We start from the raw sequence: 21,130 nt of genomic DNA, 5'->3' as shown, positions 1-21,130 counted from the left end.
CATCCTTCTTGTAGTGTGGGGCCCAAAACTGGACACAGCTCTCCAGATGAGGCCTCACCAATGTTGAATGATCATGTTCCTCAATCTGCTGGCAAGGCCCCTACATATACAGCCCAAAATGCCGTTAGCCTTCTTGGCAACAAGGGCACGCTGTTGACTCGTATCCAGCTTCTCGTCCACTGTAACCCCCAGGTCCTTTTCTGCAGAACTACTTCCTAGTCATTTGGTCCCTAGTCTGCAACAGCGAATGGGATTCTTCTGTCCTAAGTGCAGGACTCTGCACTTGTCCTTGTTGAACCTCATCAGGTTTCTTTTGGCCCAATCCTCTAATTTGTCTAGGTCCCTCTGTATCCTATCCGTACACTCCTCCCAGTTTAGTGTCATCTGCAAACTTGCTGAGAGTGCAGTCCACTCCATCCTCCAGATCACTAATGAAGATATGGAACAAAACCAGACCCAGGTCCGACCCTTGGGGCACTCCGCTTGATACCGGCTGCCAACTAGACATGGAGCCATTGATCGCTACATGTTGAGCCCGACAGTCTAGCCAGCTTTCTATCCACCTTATAGTCCATTCATCCAGCCCATACTTCTTTAACTTGGTGGCAAGAATATTGTGGGAGACCGTATCAAAAGCTTTGCTAAAGTCAAGGAATAACACAACCACTGCTTTTCCCTCATCCACAGAGCCAGTTATCTCATCATAAAAGGCAATTAGGTTAGTCAGGCACGACTTCCCCTTGGTGAATCCATGTTGACGGTTCCTGATCACTTTCCTCTCCTCCAAGTGCTTCAGAATTGATTCCTTGAGGACCTGCTCCATGATTTTTCCAGGGACTGAGGTGAGGCTGAATGGTCTGTAGTTCCCCAGATCCTCCTCCTTCCCTTTTTTAAAGATGGGCACTACATTAGCCTTTTTCCAGTCATCTGGGACCTCCCCCGATCGCCATGAGTTTTCAAAGATAATGGCCAAAGGCTCTGCAATCACATCCGCCAACTCCTTTAGCACCCTCTGATGCAGCGCATCCAGCCCCATGGACTTGTGTTCATCCAGTTTTTCTAAATAGTCCCGAACCACTTCTTTCTCCACAAAGGGCTGGTCACCTCCTCCCCATACTGTGCTGCCCAGTGCAGCAGTCTGGGAGCTGACCTTGTTTGTGAAGACAGAGGCAAAAAAAAGCATTGAGAACATTAGCTTTTTCCACATTCTCTGTCAATAGGTTGCCTCCCTCATTCAATAAGGGGCCCATACTTCCCTTGACGACCTTCTTGTTGCTTACATACCTGAAGAAACCCTTCTTGTTGCTCTTAACATCTCTTGCTAGCTGCAACTCCAAGTGTGATTAGGCCTTCCTGATTTCACTCCTGCATGCCTGAGCAATATTTTTATACTCCTCCCTGGTCAATTGTCCAATCTTCTACTTCTTGTAAACTGCTTTTTTGTGTTTAAGATCAGCAAGGATTTCACTGTTAAGCCAAGCTGGTCATCTGCCATATTTACTATTCTTTCTACACATCAGGATGGTTTGTTCCTGCAACCTCAATAAGGATTCTTTAAAATACAGCCAGCTCTTCTGGATTCCTTTTCCCCCTCATGTTATTCTCCCAGGAGATCCTGCCCGTCAGTTCCCTGAGGGAGTCAAAGTCTGCTTTTCTGAAGTCCAGGCTCCGTATTCTGCTGCTCTCCTTTCTTCCTTGTGTCAGGATCCTGAACTCAACCATCTCATGGTCACTGCCTCCCAGGTTCCCATCCACTTTTGCTTCCCCTACTAATTCTTCACCGTTTGTGAGCAGCAGGTCTAGAAGAGCTCTGCCCCTAGTTGGTTCCTCCAGCACTTGCACCAGAAAATTGTCCCCTACACTTTCCAAAAACTTCCTGGATTGTCTATGCACAGCTGTATTGCTCTCCCAGATATCAGGGTGATTAAAGTCTCCCATGAGAACCAGGGCCTGCGATCTAGTAACTTCTGCTAGTTGCCCGAAGAAAGCCTCGTCCACCTCGTCCCCCTGGTCCGGTGGTCTATAGCAGACTCCCACCACAACATCACCCTTGTTGCTCACACTTCTAAACTTAATCCAGAGACTCTCAGGTTTTTCTGCAGTTTCATACTGGAGCTCTGAGCAGTCATACTCCTCTCTTACATACAATGCAACTTCCCCACCTTTTCTGCCCTGCCTGTCCCTCCTGAACAGTTTATATCCATCCATGACAGTACTCCAGTCATGTGAGTTATCCCACCAAGTCTCTGTTATTCCGATGACATCATAGCTCATTGACTGTGCCAGGACTTCCAGTTCTCCCTGCTTGTTTCCCAGGCTTCTTGCATTTGTGTATAGGCACTTAAGATAACTCGCTGATTGTCCCACTTTCTCAGTCTGAGACAGGAGTCCTCCCCTCTTGCACTCTTCTGCTCATGTTTCCTCCCGGTATCCCATTTCCCCACTTAGCTCAGGGCTTTGGTCTCCTTCCCCCGGTGAACCTAGTTTAAAGCCCTCCTCACTAGGTTAGCCAGCCTGCTTGCGAAGATGCTCTTCCCTCCCTTCGTTAGGTGGAGCCCGTCTCTGCCTAGCACTCCTCCTCGTCGGCTGCCTTTTTGGCCCACGTCCCCCATTCAGGACACTTGTAGGGCTGCCACGTGGTCTTCAGTTCACACATTCACTTTGCACTATGCAGTCGTCTCCCAGACCAGGGATGATGCCGGGTTAGGCAGGGCTGTGCTTCGTCCTGAGAATTTGTGGTTTCCTACCCACCTCCAACAGATATAGCTTGGAATCACTTATTGTGGAATACACATGAGCAATCACTCGAAGAAGAAAAGACAGTTACCTTTTCTGTAACTGGTGTTCTTCGAGATGTTGCTCATGTCTGTTCCACATTCCTCCCTCCTTCCCCTCTGTCGGAGTTGTCTGGCAACAAGGAACTGAGGATGCGGGGGGCGTGCAGCGCCCCTTATACCGCGCCATGGAGGTGCCACTCCAGGGGTCGCTGGGTTGCTCCCCTATGGGTACTGCTAGGGAAAAACTTCTGGCACCGGTGCACGTGGCAAGCACGCACACCTATTGTGGAATAGACCTGAGCAACACATCTTGGAGAACACCAGTTGCGGAAAAGGTAACTATCTTTTACTTGTCACATACTGTTGCTTTATGAAGTCATATTTTTTCCCCTTTGTGCATAACTCTTCCCCAATAAGCAAAACCAGTTTAGTGAGTGGAGAGAATATTAAGTTTAAGCTCCAATGTTTCTCTGCTTTAGCTTATCTTGTAAGATTGTCTGGAGAAGCAGAACAATGTGTATTTCTGTTCTGATCATAATAGTCTTGAATCAAAGTTCTTCTGCAGATAAAACTTTTTTTTTTTTTAATGGGATAGATCCAAACTTCGTTATAGCCAGCAGGTGTTTACAGATGGCTCTCCAGGAGACCAGTGGACAAAGTACAGACAACCACAGCAACAGAAGCCATATAACAATCATTCTGAGATGTCTGAAGCTCTAAAAATAAAGGTAGGTTTGATTTCCAAATCCATTAGATTTGTTTGGACCCCTTAAAATCAGTGGTAGTGCTTTGTTCAGACTCAATTATTATTATTTTTTTGTAGGGGGAGATACTCTTGGGTTTATTTCTTTAAGTGATGGGACTTCATTATATCATGGAAATAGTATTGTCTAGTGATTAGACCAGGGAACTGGGTATCAACAGATGGAGAGTCTTTTCCAACCTCTGCCACTGGCTTGCCGAGTAACCTTGAACAGTAGCTATAACTTCCTCGTGCCTCAGTTTCTAATTCTTAAAATGATTTGAGGTACTTGGATGAGAGTTGCCATATAAGTGGTATCATAATGTAGTGGGATATGACACTAGCACTTAACTTTTATTTGTATTACCTTTTTTGGGTGTGGCTGACTCAGAACATGAGGGGTAATGGTAGAAAGCAATATCAAGACACTTCTAACCAAAAGAAGAGGACAAATGGGGTCCACAGTCAGCCAACGAAACAGAACCATACATTGGTAAGATTGACAGCAATAGTTCTTGCATTAACAAATTTTGGTGACATTTAACTGTGTGCGCAAACTAAGGTTTTGGTGATGGAATGTTAAATTGCACGTCCATGAAAACAGGTCTTAACGATAGTGTTCAATGTACGCACTGCAGTTGACGTTTCTCATCCCATATACATGTACACTTGCAGAGTATTGAATAATATAATTTATCCAATTCGCATTTAGTAATTGAATTCTAATGCATATTAAAGTGATCCTTCCTGCGATATTCCAGGTATTTGACAGAGAATGGTCTAGTATTGTACATTGCAATGGCAAAATATCTGCTGCTTAAAAATGAGTGTATAAATATTTTACTGTGGTATGGCAAAACCACTGTGTTTGAAAATGTAAAGTATATGCCTAGTCACTCCCCTCCTTTCTGCCTGGCTACAGTTTGAAGTGTAGGCTTCAAACCTATATCCATGGCACAATGGGATCAAGTTCTGCCTCAACAAACCCTAAATCCCATGACATTAACTTATTCAGTCACCATAAAAGACCATTAATTACGTTTATTTCCTTGAGTACTGTTGAAATTAAGGCAGGTATTTTGAAGAGTGTAATGTATGCTCACTTTCTTAATCAGAAATGTGAAAAAAAACTTAATCCAAGAAGACTTCAGGATAACTTTGAAACAGGCAAGTATATTAATTTTCATTTGTATGTGAACATACTAATTTTTCACTTGAAACAATTTGAGACTGCATCAACTTATTACAGTACATGCCGAAAAGGGAAACCTTTTATTAAATGAAGGTTTAAGATGCCTTACCTTAGTTGTGAAATCTGTAGGATGGTGGAATTTACAATTGCTCATAGATCCCGTTGATGCACTGTATATCTGGGCTGGGTCTCAGGGAGGCATGCCATGGTGGTGACCATTTGAATAGGTCACTGAAAAGGCTTCTCATGGTAGTATAGGAGCTGGAGCATCTGATGCTGCTGATGGTGCAAGGGCTGTTCTGAAATTGCCACCACCCGACTTAAGGCCCCCGAGGGGCTCTCCAGCCCCTTCTCCAGTCTCCACTTTGGAATGGGACTGTGTCCAAGCAGTTTGTCACCCTAACTCAGGGGTAGTCAATAGGCAGAGGGCGGGCCAAATCCAGACCACCAGATGCTTTTGAATGGACTGCAAACTCTTTTTATTTACTGGTTGTTTTCTCTGGAATCTGGACCTTGACTATACCTTGACCAAGAAATTTGGACCTTGGCAAAAAATTATTGCCCTAACCTGTGCTTTACAGAAGAGAATTAACCATTTGGGTAAAAACTGCTAATGTAACTCCTACAAAACTTGTTTTGACCACTAGGTGGCCAATAAAGATAAGGAATTCCTTGCTACGCTTTTTGTTTGAAATGATGACCAAACTGATAAAATTGCCAGTGTGAGTAAATGCTAATTGAACATGTACAGCTTTTTAAACCTAAATAGTAGCATATTTTCAATGACCTCTTCATTGATCAATACCACTTAACTTTCAACTTTAGAACCTATTTTTGTCCTTTTTTTTTTTTTTAAGCAGATGCAGCAGCGTATGATGTGTGTTTCTCCATTGAAGACCTGCTGGAACATACAGAGGCACACTCTGTGGCATGTAATGGTCATTACAAAATCACTTTCTCATCAAGAGCTTTCTTGAGCTTCAAGTTTGACTATGATGCCATAATGAAAAGTTTTGACCTCTGACAGCAAACCTATTATGGATGAACAAAAATCAAAGACTGACCTTTTGCAGTTGAGTGGGTTTCTAATCCAGCCTTACTCGTTCTCAGGTGTTTTTATTTTTTTATTTTTAAAGCAATGCAGGGACTGAAAGATGATTTGGAAGGGTTCATTCTCTTTGCAGTATGGAAGTGGCATAGTGAATTGTCGCACTTTAAATGCAGTTCCGCCTTTATTCACGAAAGTACCTTTCCAGTGTTTGGTTCACTAGTTCCTGCTGTTGCATTAGAGGGCATTTTTTTTTTTTTTTTTAAACTTTGAAATATTTTAGTGTTGGCTGTATACTAACACACTAAACTTTGAACCTGCTCTGATGTAAAGTTGTTGGAACACTCAGTCTTTATTTTCTAGTACTTTGCTGTAGTATAGCAATTAAAGTAATTCTCAGAGGACACCCATTTTCTCTATCCCAGCAATGTTGAAATCTTGGAGCTTCTGTGCTTAAAAGAATTACAAATTTCAAGTCTACTCGTTTGACCTCATCTTTGCAGTTCTCTTCTTCTCTCCGGTTGTCTGCCGATGTTCTCTCCTCTCCATCATGCTCGAACTCATTTTAGAATGACTTGCAACTCAAAACTAAATCCACAGGGTCCCATTCTGCCCTGACTTACACCTTTTCCTCCTCTGTCTTCTGTGAGGATACGCTTGCTGGACAGAACTTGGCCTTTCACATGTACTTGTTTCTGTTCTTCCTTTGTGTCCATTAGAACTGTTCTCCCGTAGGAGAAAGTGGGATGCGAGCCTTCTTTCACTTGCAGCTACTTTTTAAGATGCAGAAAGGAAAAGCTAAATTTTGTGGGCGAGGCGATTCTTATGTATCGTGCTGAATGTAAATAAGCCTCTGCAGGTCCTGCTGAGGGAAGGGGAGGATTGAGGCAGATACGTGGATGACTAGAGAACGTCACCTACCACCTAATGGCTTAATCAAGTTTGCAATAACTGTTCATTATTGTGTTCTATACTGTTGTCCTTGGAGGTGTCTAGTGTAATGTGTGTTTTCTCTCTCTCTATATATATATATACAATAGTATTGAATTCGATATTGCAGTTGCATCTCAGTATCTGAAAACTGTAACAAAAATGAATGAGGCTACAGCCTTTTAATAAGTATATCAAAGATGTGAAAAAATTAGCAGTAGGAATGCAAATGATATTAAGTAAAAAAAAAATTAGTCATACATCCTTGCATCATGATTTACTTGAGAGAGTTTTGAATATACGTTTCAAAAGTATTTTATTGGGGGTTGGAAGCAAATGAAACTCCTCACTTGTCTCAGCAACCAGTACCTATGTTCTTCCCCCCCCCCCTTTTTATTAAAAAAGAAGTGGATGGTTCTCTAAAATTAAGCTAGGTGGGTATGATATGTAATTTGGAGGACTGAATGACTAAATTGTCTTCTATCAATGGCTGTTCCAAGGCTGCGTATCTTCTGTGGTCAGAGAATGTATGTTCACCCACAGACAGCCTTTTATATCTTTTTGGTGTGGTATCCACAAAACACAATCCCTGTCTTCTTGCAAACACCCTATAATATCTATTATCTTATATTTGCCCTCAATAAATAGCGTGTTAGCTTATTTTTATCTTCTAATCTTTTCATCCCTTTGGACCAGGGAATCTAGTAATTTTCAGTTGTTAAAACATTTCCCATTAGCCAGGAAAGCTGGACTCCTCTATCAGTTAACAGGAGAAATAGACTCCAGTTTTTCCATTTGGATAAGAAAGTCTTACAATGGGTCAGTTTACTTTTAGAATAGTTGTTGAAGTGACTCTTTTGCTTCACCTTGGTGTGGCGGCGGCGGCGGGTTGACAGCCAGAAATAATGTTCGGAGGTTGCTTAAATCAGTAAGGCCCAGATCCTCAAAGTTATTCAGGTTGCCTAACTTACAGTAATGTTTGTGGGAGTTAGATCTTCAAAAAGTATTAGGTACCTGTGCCTAAATGCATATGTCCTGTTATTTAATTGAGGGGGCTGGATAGTAAAGTTGGAGAGGGCTGAATGTGTCAATTTTACCTATTCAGATCCAAATGAAAACAAAGCTTTGTTCAGTCCTCTTAGAGTAAGTAGTTGATTTCAGGGCTTTGGAGCTGTGCTCTGGCTCTGCTCCAGCTCCAGGCAAAAACCTGCAACTCAACTGCTCAGTGCTCCGCTCCAAAGCCCTGATTGATTTCCTAGCAATAAGTGTCTAGCTCATAAGGAATCAGAAGTTAGCACTCAGACCTCCAGGCTGCTAATGCCAGTGAGTTTAATGAGACTCTCTTAACGCATGATTAAAAATCAAGCTTTGGAAAACTTTATTTCTGATTGGTAGATTGACTTTTCAAATATGTTCCTTTTATGCCTCTTCACTTAATGCACCATGAATTAATAAGGGGAAGATTGATAGAGCTGTGTGAATTTTAAACTTGAAACTTCCACTTGATGACAGTTTGGGATGTGAACTGGCTCATAGCAATATGAGAGGAAGCCTCTAAAGTGAGGTAACTGCAGAGTGTGCATAAGTGGGATATGCCTTACTGGGATCACTAAGTGTAGATGTGTTTTTTTTTTTTTTTTTTTTTTAGGCAAAAGTTTTCATTTATTACAAAAATACCTGGCTTCCTCACTGAGGAATCCCAAACAAAGGCTGCAGAAAACAGGCCTGATTTTATGAAATCTAGCATAAATGTGAGTTGAAAATAAATTTGATAAATATGCAATAATTTCTATTTCTTTGTGTACAAGGTACTGTTTCAGAAATATGTATTGACACAGTTTCCTTCTTTCTCGAGGTCTCAAACAGCTTATTAAATGTGTTTGTATATGACCTGCCTTTGGGTTTCAGGGTGCCCTGCACTGTGAACATTTCAGATTGTTTACTCTTACTAGTTTTGTATGTCCTTTTTATGTGTTTTATGTTCAAAATGTTAAATGAATCATTTTATACTTTGTATTCCAAAGTGTAGGAGTACACCTTACAGGAATGTCTGTAAAAGAGTGAAGAAATAGAAAATGGATGATTGAGTTTCATTCAGTGGATTTTTTGGTTTTCAGAGTGGGTGGGCATTTGGTGAGGCAAGATTATCTAGTCCAATTGACTGTGAATGGACTTCAGAGATCTAAGTGCTTGTTGGTGTGAAGATGCTTGAAAAGTAAGCATGTCAGTTTACTGTGCTTGGAATAAAACAACTCACCTGCAGTTGCTAATCAAATTGTCGCTCACTCATTTGTGTCCTTGAAGTTAAGAATCATGAAATTATGAGGAAGAATGTTTAATGGACAAAAAGCTCAATGCAGGTACTGGAAATTCTGGAATTAGTTCACGTAGCAGTCACTAGTACTACATAAACAGTAATTTATTTTAGTTTTTTAGTGCAGTTGTATGCATTTTTCCCCCAATTCTTTTTATGCAGTGTGGAGTTTTGGTTTTTAATTTTGGAGGATTTTGTGACTATAGACTAATTTAGCATGTTTTGTAACTTGATTGTCTTTAAAAATTTCCATTTTTCAATACACATTGCGTGCTATTGAATCCTGCACAGAGTTTGAGCTCTGGAGATAGAGGTATGGAGAGGGGAAAATATTTTATTTTAATTCACAATTGAAAGATTCCCTTTCTGTATGTTTAGTTTATAGTAAGTCTCTCTTACAAAACTACAGGTTTACATACCGTGCTCTGATCGTAGTTTACTTTGGAGATCTACAAAAACAATGTTCACTGTGTTTACTCTTTGACTGTTTAAAATGCTGCATGTATAACCACTGCATTTGAATGTTAAGGCAGACTGTGCAGTCTAGTTATTCCTAACATGTTTCCAATCAGATTGTCATTTTAATATGAAAAGTGCATTTTCTTCTGTGATCACTGATTTTAAGTGGGTTTTTTTCAGTGTGATTTGCCCCCCAACCCCCACTGCCCTCATCTTTGGCTGGCCTGAATCAAGCTCTATATCCGAGTTGGAACTTACAGTGTTACTGTTGGGCCATATGGCCAGTTTTATAGTGTTAGCTCAGTGAGCTTTTCATTTTTAGCTACCTGGTTCAAATCCTGATTTAACAAATCATACTGATTACTTCAGTCTAGGAGCTAGAATGTCTTGAGTTATTCCAGTGTCTTTTCTCTGGGCTAACCCAAAGGTGCACTAAATTTGTAAAACTAAACTTACTGGAATTTATTCTAATCTATGTTGGGAAGCCAAAACTTTTGGAAAAATGAGCTTGTGGAATAGTATAAATCTCCTTTATAGACTTAAGTAATTTGCAGTTTAAACATAGGCACAAGACTGTTGTTTTAGCTTTGTTGATATAGGTTTCAAACTGCTTTTGGAATTACACTAGACCAATTATTTTTTTTCAACCTTTTTGTGGACCTTAAAAAATTTCAAATGGAGGTGTGGACCCCTTTGGAAATCTTAGACATAGTCTGTGGACCCCCAGGGGGCTGCAAATCACAGGTTGAAAACCACTGCCCTGGACTGACTTTGAGTCTACTTCAGCATTTTAGTGTTGAAGCAACCAAAATATTTAAGATGTGGAGTTTATGCATGAAATTAATTCACCCATAATAGAAAGTGCACTATGAAGGCTCTCTTACAGTAAACGAGGCTTAGAAAGTTAAGCTCTGGTCATGCTCCCCCCCCCTTTTTTTTTTTTTAATATATATTTGTAGCAATGTTCTTATTCATCAATGGAGGGAGCAAGAGAATGGGCTAAAAGCTAGTATTTGCACTGTTTTTTATACTGTACGTAAGCACTGATAAGAAATGCAGTGTGTTCTTTTCCAAGTGTGCATTTCACTACTGTTCCAAGTAAGTTATAAGCCTTACTGTGAGGGTGTGATACTGCATATGTAGCAATTCCTTCCTTCATGGTCACATTCAGCATCATGCAAGAACAAATGTCTCAATTTTAAATGTTGTTCTACTGACCTAATGCTTGGGTTTAACTTTACAGTGACTTTAGAAACCATGAAAATCAATGTTTGCTTTTTTCTTTAATCTAATGTGACTCCAATTTTAGGACAATCTGTAGGAAACATGAACCAAAATGATGGCATGTTCTGTATTACAGAAAGGCCTATGCTCCTGATAGTTTGCCAGCTAACACATACAGGATATTTGGGGAAGGAGCAGGATGGGATTTAAGGAGTTTTACTCAATGGCTTGTGAAGGTATCTGTTCAAATGATTTCTGGCTGGACAGGAAGAAAAAACATACCATTTGGTAATTCTGCAGGAAAAAGAACTTGTGTGTAGAAATAACTTGTTCATATTTAATTTAACAAAACTATACCATGAAATTGTTTAAAACATTCATACTGTATGAATTATTTGTTCAAAAGGTAAATTGTACAAAGAGGTGAAAACTAACTTTTAACTTGCTAGTCTTTTATTACATATCTTTTAATAAGATATAGAAATCATGGTCTAAATGTTGAAAGTGCCACAAATTTTGTGATGAGAAATGCAACAGATTTTTCAATGAGATGTTGATGTACATAAAATGCTATAATTAAAACTTAATTTGCTTTGCTGATTGTGACAAGAACATGATTGAATCTTGTAAGCTCTCTTGAGGACATTCGGATAGAATTATTACACTAGGAGGGGATCACCTTTTATTCTCACCAGTTTGGAACAGTCTTGTTACATAAAAAAAAATTAGATGAAATGATATGCTAATAAATCCTAAGAGCTACCTGATTTCTAGAGAGCAAATATATTTCTCAGTCTTCTAACAGACAACCACATACAATATCCAAAGAAAAATTATTCCATGCTGTACAAAAAGTGTCTAAGTTCTATGATTGTCTTGCAGAAACATAAGCAATGACAAGGATTAGTTCTGGGATGAGGAAGTATTCTGTTGTATAGGCCAGGAATGAGTGATACTTTAAGAATGAGGTCCATCTTTACTGGTGGTAGGTGTTAAATGCTCATATTGGCTTAAATAAAATGTATTTGTAGTATTAGGCTAATTAAACATGAAAAGTTACAGTTTTATTCAGTTTCTATGAGCTAGTCCTGAAGAGCACCATTCAACTCTTAAAATTTAGGTAAGATCTGTAACCATACTAACAAATATTTACATGTATTTTTGAAGCATTGTGTACATTCACTGATCTAGAAATTGAAGCACATCGTTTGTTAGACCATTAACATTTAGAGTCATTGGCTGTTCCTCTGTAATTCTGATAGTAAAAAATGCTTTAAAGTATGACTGGATAAAATTATGTTCATACTTCATTATTACAGTAACTGTTGGCGGTTTGAAATTTCATGTCTGTGCAGCTTACAACCTTACACTGTAGAATGTTTTGACTTATATTGCCTTAAATGCCCAGTAGTAGCACTGATTCTACATGTGCCATTTACAAGCGCGCTAAAGTTAAAACTGACTGGAGCTGGATTCTGAACTTTTTAAAGACAATGTGAGCAGGACATAAGGGGATGCTTTTGACAATGTTTAGAACCTTGGATGAGAGGATTTACTGTCAGTGCTTTTGAAGTATTTGTGAAATGGAGTGATTTGTCATTAAAAGAATCAAATGTGTTCAACTGTCTATATGTACCCTTCCAATGTATAATTGGAGGGCCTGTTTCATATTCTTCTTGTACATCTTCTCTATAAATTTAATGAGGTATCTGCAGACCTACTTTTAAGTTTAATACAGTCCTGGGAAGCTATTCCTACTTTATTAAAAAAAAAAAAAAAAAAAAAAAGTATAGGGGAATGGAAAGGTGGTAAAACTTCTGTTTTTCTAGTAAGAAAACAGAACAACTCCACTTAAGGCATCTGTACCTATGTTGGAATTGACATAATTTAGGGACATTAAGATTTTTTTTAATAGCATTGTCAAAAGTGAAAATAGATAGGTTCATTTAGTCTGTACCATCTATCAAATCTTCAATACATGATTGTCAAGTTAAGTTTTAGAGTGTATGTAACTAGTTACAGGACTGAAACTAATAAGTGAAACCCATGCGTTAGCATTAGAAATATTTATTCAGAATATAAGAACATTTGTAAAATAAAAAGTATTATAAATGTCTCTGTATAAATAAATGCAGTTTTTACAATTCTATATCAAATAAACACAAAACTATTTTACAGCAGCTAAGGAACTAAAAAGCAGAATACGGTTAAGGCAAATCAATTAGGTGAAAAGTCTCTAAAATTACAACATATAGTACAATGTTAAGTGACATTTTTAAATGAAAAACTTCCAGTATAAACAGTGGAATACTGAGGTTAATGCAAACTTAGTCACATGTGCTTTCTAATAACTAACAATACATTCAAGCTGGTGTAAAGGTTTTTTATACCTTTTTAATTAGAAAAGTACTTTTTCAGAACAATATGAAATATAAAATTTCATGCACTGTATGACACAATTTTTAAAAAGTCATAAGAACAAGATACAAATTAATACACTCTTGCACTTGTCTGTTAAGAGACTGAAGGAGAATTGAATAGGTTCTTATAAATAGAACCTAACTTATCTATTGAACTCAAATGAGGTTTTTTTTTAAATTGTGGGAGTTGGGTGGCAATGTCTACAGGTGATATAAGTTACTTCTGAAGATAGAATGCACACTTGTCAGTTCAGATAAAGACTACATCATACTTCAAGCTGGTGTTTCAAACAGTTGCATAATTAAATATTAGGTTTTGGAATTTACTGTTTTAAGATGGTCATCATTTTTGTAACTAGGGCTACTGCTACTTTTAACCTATTACAAGAAGCACTAAAACATTGAACACAAACTCTTGATTGGTGTAAAGCTATTTCACCACTATTTCCTATTGGTCCTATCCCCACTCCCTTTTCTAATATGCTAACAAATGAAACAGTACGTTGTAGGTACCCACATCTCCCTTTTAACTGTTGGAGATTCCATGGCAGAGGCTGTGACAAAGCAAATGCGGTCTTGCTCATCATCATGGAAGAAATGTTGGGTAGGTTATCTTTAATCACCTTGATATGGATTATTTGCTGTAAATTTTACATCTTTACAGCATTCTTAAAATGTATTTGAAATAAAACAAATTGCTAAAAACAAACTCAAAAGGCAGGTTAAAATTGGCACCATTACAAAATAATATGTAATCCTTGTGATTTAAATGAGTTGGGAAACTTGTACATCATTCCTCATCCCTTTGAAATCTGAGTAAAGTTCTGGCTCAATATTCCTGCCTAATAAAATTGTCTATACACAGGACAATTTTGGAGAGCAACAAGGCAAGCCTAGATTTTGTGGTCATATAAAAACTTCTACCTAATTCAAAACAGTAAGTACTCTACTAAACAGAACCCCTTTGCCTGAATAAGGGGACTACAGCTTTGGACCTATTATCTAGCCACTTCCATCTAGACTTAACCCTCACCATCAGACTTAAGGACTTGAACACAGCTGCCTAATGTAGGGCTGATCTCCAGGAGGTAAAGTTGATGGCTTGAGAGTCCTTGAACCTGTGGGACCTGGCTTAGTGCATCTCTCACACTATCATTTCTAAGTAGGGTTGCACACACATTCCTTTAGCACCAGCAAAGTTAGTTCCCTGTGGTTGCAAGTCAGGTAGCAGGGCTCTACTAGGTGGCCCTTCATTTGTAAATAATGCTGTCTTTCATTTATGCTGGTGTAGTCAAGAGGCTGGGTTTGGCATGGTTGTAGCTTATGTTGTTTCAGATTTGCTACTCAACCTTCACTGATTTTAAGGAAAGAGAACAGCAGTTGCTGAAGGGAATGAAAGCATTGGAAACCAGCATTAAGAACCATTGAAGTTTAAATCTCACCTAAAGCTGTTTTTAACCTGCTCCTTAAAAACCTGAAAGCAAATCCCCTTATTGTCCCTGCTTAACATCTGGAAGCAGCAAAGCATGATACCAGCTAGGAAGGCCAAAGGCTTAGTCTAGGCAAGGATTACTCAGGGTAGAGAGCCATGGCCACAGCTCTTTGGAAATACTTTAAAAGCTAAAGAAGCTTTTAGAGAGAAATTCACATCACTTTAAACAGGTCTAGGAAACTCTAGACAAGTCCCAAAACAGACAAAAAAAAAAAAAAAACCCAACAAATTCCTGTGACAGGTGGGAATGACAGCAGACTTTTGAAAATCTATTTGCCAAGGAAAGCACCTCAATCTTGATCAAAACTTTATTATTATTACTACAGTGCTAGTATGTTTAGTAAACTGATGCCAGGTTGATTAAACTGATGAGGGTGGTTTGTTTTGTTTTCTTACTGTCTGAGCACTTAAAAGTCCTGTGAACAAGGCCCAAAGGAGCTGGGATGAGTGCCATGTCTGAGACTACACCTTCTGCTTCCTAGAGGTGGCAACCTGATCTCTGTGCTTCACTCAGCCTCATTCAGTCTTACTATGTGCTAGCTAGCATGACATGAGAAACGGACTGGCTTGAACAGAGAAGTCCACACATTATAACACTAACTTACTAACAAATAGCCTATAAATGTAATTTTACAATAGCCATCAGAAGGCTGTGTTCATATAATTTCTACTCACACTGTACTAAGAGCCAGCCATTTGCTCACTCATTTTGTGTGTATCTATCTATGTATACTCACATTCGTGTGCATTTATTTTAATATTGAATAGGTACATTCCTTATAATAAGTACCTTTTTAGACAATCCCTCAAGTGCAGAGAGGGTTTCTGCCTCTTGGTCGCACACAGGTGTAATGGAACATTATGGTGATCTAATACTCTGCACCTAACAGAGGCTTCTTTGAGGAAAACCTTGTCTATAATGTAATGTATTTTAGAAAAATAAATCCAACTTTTTCTACATAGACTGTCAGCACTACCCTGTAACATGAAGGACAAAAACTTCCCACCCAATCTTGGCCCCCACACTGTAAATAGAAAGCATGTGGCTACATACAGCCTGTAAGGGCATAAGAAATAAAACAGCATTGTAGACTTGCAGCAAGAGCTTTCTAGTTGCTGTGATCAGGAATCCTGTCTGGGTAAAACGTCTCTGAATTAGCAGGAGTGATCCTCCTCCATCTGCTGGGCTGTGTGGGGAGAACTGCAAGTTTGGTGCAGGGTACAAACCAGGCTGTCATCTTGCACACCTCCCCCTCACCAACCATATACATACAATAGATGTAACAGCAAATCATACTGCAAGATTTCAGGACAAAGAGAACATGGGGGCTGGGAGATCTATCAAACTGGCTTAATCTGTGCCCAAACATACAAAAGCATCTGAATAAGTGCGATTTTGGCATTGTCTGAGGAGTAAATTAAAAGCAAGGGAATGCATCAAGATCAAAATTAAAGTGGAGGGACTGCCACCCATTAGGATTTGAGGATGGGTGATAATCCTGCATGTGTGTGTATATACATAATCACATGTACTGTGAATGACTGGAAACTTTACCTTCAGACACTGTCCATTTCAAGCAGTGATCAATAAACAATCCTTTGCTAAAATAGTCTCCCCATTCCTCCTGGTTTGATTTGACAAAGCCACAAGGCTGATCTATGCCTGTTATGTTTCAGATCCTTAATAGTGTTCACTACCTAAAATCAGTTAAAGAAAAAAAAAAAAAAGAAACTGGTTTTTAATGGCACTAATTGTCATCATATATATAATTTTAAAGCGAAGTTTCATTGGTGTGAGGTCTTGAGTTCTCTTCCTCCAGCAGTGCTATTCTTTGTTTGAGCATCCTCACTTGAGTCTCATGCCTCTCAACCATGGCCATCATTTGTGACTCCAGTTTCTTCAGTTTGTTTTGATGCTTCTTCTTTGCTTTTTCATAAGCTGCTACAAGGTTACTGTTAGAAACAGACAGCAATACAAGATCATTCAACAAAACTAGCTCTAGCTAAGCACCTAGAAACAGACACCGAAAATCAGTGGCCACTTTTGAAAATTTGGCAAAGGGATTCCACCACTTAAAATTTAATATAAAACTTTGAACATGTTTTTTCAAGGTTTACAAAATGATTCTCACAAGCAAAGACCTTGTTTATAAAAAGTCTCAGCCATAGGAAAACTAATGTTCCTCCCAGAAAATAAAAAATCATCAAATGAAAGCCCGAGAGGCCCAAATCAGGGAGAACAGGGTCTAATTAGTGAATGAAAATATCTACATCAGAGGAACTCTTGGTGTTTTATTAATGCCTGTGGCATTAAAGCAACATATCTAACTGTGATAATTTATTGTGATGCATCACTATATGCTTGCTGCACTAGTGCGCTATGCAGTTCCAGGTTACCATATGATGTCTGAGCATTGTGGGCCCAATTGTTTGAGGGGCCGAGCACCTGCACCTCCCTGGTGTAGAGGCTGCTCAGCATATCACCGAGGCCTGGGCCCTCGGTGCATATCACAAAGCGTTTTGTTAAGGGGACACTGTCAGGTAGGTTTATGATCAAAATTTAGAGATTGTAAATAAAAAAGATTTATAGAACATAAATGTTTTAATTAAATAATAATAATCACAAATAGTTCAATGGATGAGGTTTTTTACTGTTTTTGTCCCCTGCCAAGCGTTTCCCAAAAGCGTGGGGAATCAACAAAGGTGTGTTAGTGCCTGAGAACTAGAAGTTGACACTGACGTGTCTAGTCTCTCCATAGTGAATGAAGTACAAAAAGGAATGAAAGTATTATATATTTTTAATGCCGCATTATTTATAAGAAGGAAGGTGAGTTCTAGAGCAGGGAGGAAGGTCTGGTGGGTAGGGAATGGAACAGGGACTTGTGAAACCACTGTTCAAATCCTACCCCAGGCATGAACCTGGGCAAGTCATTTAATCTCTGTGCTTCAGTTCTGCACCTGTAAAATGGGGATAAATACTACTTCCCTGTAAGGTAATGCACTGATGAGCATGAGGTATAAGTGCCTAGATAGATCTTGAGAGTGTCCCTTTGAAGTCCAACAATGTATTACATTTAGTTGCCAAATGCCCTCTCTTCAACCTCCCCTTTCGCTCAGTAGGAGACCCCAAATGGGTGCTGGTTGAAGATCAAGTCTTGCCCACCACCTCAATGGCCAAGACTTTCTCTAACAGGTAAAGTATGGCTCATGAGTGACAAATTACACAGTGAATGGTTGACTCCTTGAAGGAAGGGGACCAACAATTGTAACCCCTCAGTCCATCAAAGCCTATTGATGCAGACCAACTGGGAGAGGGGGCACAGTCTGTATCACTGTCAGTGCTACACTTTAAAGTACTGAGTGGGATTATGGAAGGAAACTTGATAATAGGAGAATTTGAAGGGATAAGAAGAGATGCATGAGCCAGGCCAGGGAGGTGGTGAACAAAAACTGCAATAATTCACAAACATGATTAAACGGAGAACTGTTTTATAATGGATGATATTTTTAACTGCAATTGAATCTCTCTCCACCCACCCACGCACACAGGTTATGGAGCACATGGTGACAAAGATTAGTCTCTTCCCCCAACTCTAACCTTACATTCTTCAAGACTCTACGGACAAGCAGCTGAGGATGTAGAAACTGTTCATTAGGGAAAGGAGAGGATTACAGTGCACTACCAGAATGCAGCAGAAGTCAATGTGTGCATCCATTCACTAGAAGATCCTTTACCTGTTTGCCCTTTTCAGGTCATTAACAAACTCTGCAGACTGCTGATGTCTGATTTCACTGCTCTTCGTGAGTCTCTCTAAGGCACTCACTAACTCTTGCACTCTCCCTTTCAGTTTCTTCTCTCTGCACCAGGACACAAGGAGTGAGAAAATCAGTTATCCATATAATTTGGACTTGCAAGAGTATAGACCGCATTCAACAAAGTTCCTTCTGTTAGATTTAAAGGAGGAAAACATTTTTTTATACTACTTTGATAATGCAGGAGTTAGTTTTATGAGGTTAAACTTTTGTTAAATTGATTTTTTTTAGAAGCAAAACAGTAACAATTCACATATTAGGAATGTAAGATAAAAAGAAATATGGACAAACATTAGATAGTCACTGGGGATGGTCTTGTCCACACTACATGTCTCACATAAGCGCAAAATGTGCAATATCCACAGTTAGGAAAAGAGATGCATGGAAGAAGATATTAGTATATAGCATATTCTATATATTATATATTTAAGATGGAAACTCAGATAGTAAAGTAAACAATATAAAGAAATTAAAACCTAAAGCTAATATATATAAAACAATTAAATACAAACATGGTGGACCTAGGATAACTAGGTAATTTGCTAGTCAAACATTATTTGTTTTTATTTAAAAATTCTCTTTATTAGAAAAAACTGCAGGAAGACTCACTACATAAAAGAGGGAGAAATCAATAACTAAAGAGGAAGGCTTCACTAGCATCCAAAACAACCACCAGAGTCACACCCTGCAGGAAAAGAAAGGAGGGTCTCATTGTTACGGAAATTAACAATTTCCGTACTGGATTCCAGCCTTTACCTCTGCCTAAGTTCCTATGTGATGCTGGGCAAGTCACTGAAACCAAATGATTCATAAGTGGTCAGTAGTTGTGTGTTTCTCATTTTCTGGGTGCTCAACTTGATTGCCAGGGTCTGATTTATAGAGGTGATGAGCACTCACAGCTGCAAATGAAGTCAATGGGAGCTGTGCTTTGAACATATGAAGTGCTACAGAATGGAAAGTACTATGAAAAATCAAGTGCTAGGTGCCTCAAGTTGGGCACCCAAAATTACTGGAAACTTCTGACCTTAGCACTCTATCTCCATTGGCAATAATATCAACTTATCACACAGGGGTGTTGTGAGGATAAAGTCATGGTTTTGAAGCACTCAGATACTATAGTGATGAATGCCACTAAAAAACCCACAAGGAAATGAAGAATTCTGTCTTCAGAGCAGGGTTTGAATAGCATTCAATAAATAAGACCCAGCGCTACACATTGAACAATGAGGAAAAAACAAGATGGTGAATAGGTGCTCATTACATTCATTCTGTGCACTGAATGCAGCAGGGTCCTGTGGAAAAAAAGAGTATGTGGTCATGTAATTAGAGACTGCATAGTTCTAGCATTTCTTAACTTTTGAGTCCTTTGCAAACTTAATGTTCTTTTAACATATGTTTATTACATACACAAAGCTATCATGCTACCAATGAGACTATACAATTATCTACTGTAATGATTTATAGGGGGAGCATGGGTATTTTTCAGCATAAAGTAAGAAGAGCTGTTTGGAGCAGCTTCAGGATTGCATTTAGGTTCTTTGCTGCCAAGGGCATCTTTAATTTCTAGACGCAAGGTGTTGGAATCCTGAATTCATACAGTTCACAAATTCTCAAGGCATATTAGATAACCTACCCAAGGCTAGAGATTAGGTATGCTGTCTGGTAAAGACACTGTAGTGAACGTGTAAAATCAAATCCCTTGTTAAAACTTTTGATTGTGGGCCTGCCTACCTGCTAACATGAGATCCACTAAAATAGTCTCCATTTGCTGTAAATGTCCCTTTTTCAGTCCAAATTGATCAACAGTATTTTTTTTAATTGCACTGACATTTTGAACTTTATTGTGAATTCCATTCACTTCACCCCACTTAGGTTCTACTAAACTTTATTTACACATCTATTTTATTTGATTTATGCTTCTCCCGTTTCCCCTCTGGGCTGGCTGTACTGGTACATTGTTCCTAGGTCAGGGGCACTGTGTGTGCATGTGTGTGCGTGCGCGCAACTTTAACCGTGATTCCAACGGCTACTTCGTCACCTGAACACACTAGGGGTTTTTTTTGCAGATAACTTAGAAATTAGGTGATAGGAATTAGATATAGTGCTCCTATGTAAAAAAAAAAAAAAAAAGATTTAATAAATAATAGACTCACTCAGCTCTAATACTAACATATTCTCACATCTTGTGTCAAGTCACTTAAGGAACACTGGTTAGGTTTAAAATGTTAATGTATATTCTTCGCTACTAACTGTTGAATACAACAATTGAAACAATTATAGAAAAATCTAGATTACTTGTATCACTTTTTTGCAGTTCTTCAAACTTGGAACAGATCATTTAACTTTGGAAACATCCTCCTAGGGTAACGCCCTATGAGTTTATACTGCATCTGCCTGGGGCTCTAGAGGTGTGTTATCTCACTACAAACAATAGACTAGAAACTAATCTTAAACAGGAGTGAAACTGACACTTTCAAGTCACTTTCACAGTATTGCCAATCCCAAAATATTCAAAAATCATTAATCAGACTCACCAAATATCATGAGATTGGCTTTAAAATCATGAGATTAAGTACAAATAACAGATTTGGGGTTCTTTTTATTTGCCTTCTGCTTTTTGAGCCTTTAGGTTTCACTGGGGTCACATTTTGAAGCTTTCTGCACAGCCACGAGGACTAGAAACTTCATTTTTCTTTAAGAATGAAAGCTGAAATCATCA

General features: G+C 38.9%; 2 protein-coding genes across 6 annotated transcripts in view; one reads left to right on the top strand and one right to left on the bottom strand.

Annotated features, from left to right (window-relative positions):
• DCP2 (decapping mRNA 2) overlaps positions 1–10,138 on the top strand; it is a 35,583-nt gene extending 25,445 nt beyond the window's left edge. For both annotated transcript variants that reach the window (XM_054032918.1, XM_054032919.1), the window contains 4 exons: positions 3,373–3,505; positions 3,911–4,012; positions 4,635–4,686; positions 5,572–10,138. In XM_054032918.1, coding sequence (XP_053888893.1) covers positions 3,373–3,505; positions 3,911–4,012; positions 4,635–4,686; positions 5,572–5,735 — 451 coding nt within the window. In that variant the 3' untranslated portion in view covers positions 5,736–10,138. The remainder of the gene's footprint in view (positions 1–3,372; positions 3,506–3,910; positions 4,013–4,634; positions 4,687–5,571) is intronic.
• A 2,320-nt stretch (positions 10,139–12,458) lies between these two features.
• The window catches only part of MCC (MCC regulator of WNT signaling pathway), a 340,541-nt gene continuing 331,869 nt past the window's right edge, over positions 12,459–21,130 (bottom strand). For all 4 annotated transcript variants that reach the window (XM_054032915.1, XM_054032914.1, XM_054032917.1 and 1 more), the window contains 2 exons: positions 18,334–18,456; positions 12,459–16,551 (listed from right to left, as the gene is read on the bottom strand). In XM_054032915.1, the coding sequence (XP_053888890.1) occupies positions 16,371–16,551; positions 18,334–18,456 (304 nt within the window). In that variant the 3' untranslated portion in view covers positions 12,459–16,370. The remainder of the gene's footprint in view (positions 16,552–18,333; positions 18,457–21,130) is intronic.

The sequence above is a fragment of the Malaclemys terrapin genome, chromosome 6 (assembly GCF_027887155.1).
Source record: "Malaclemys terrapin pileata isolate rMalTer1 chromosome 6, rMalTer1.hap1, whole genome shotgun sequence".
Classification (NCBI taxonomy): domain Eukaryota; kingdom Metazoa; phylum Chordata; order Testudines; family Emydidae; genus Malaclemys; species Malaclemys terrapin.
Note: the sequence above shows the minus strand (reverse complement) of the source record. Positions and strands in the feature narration are given on the sequence as shown.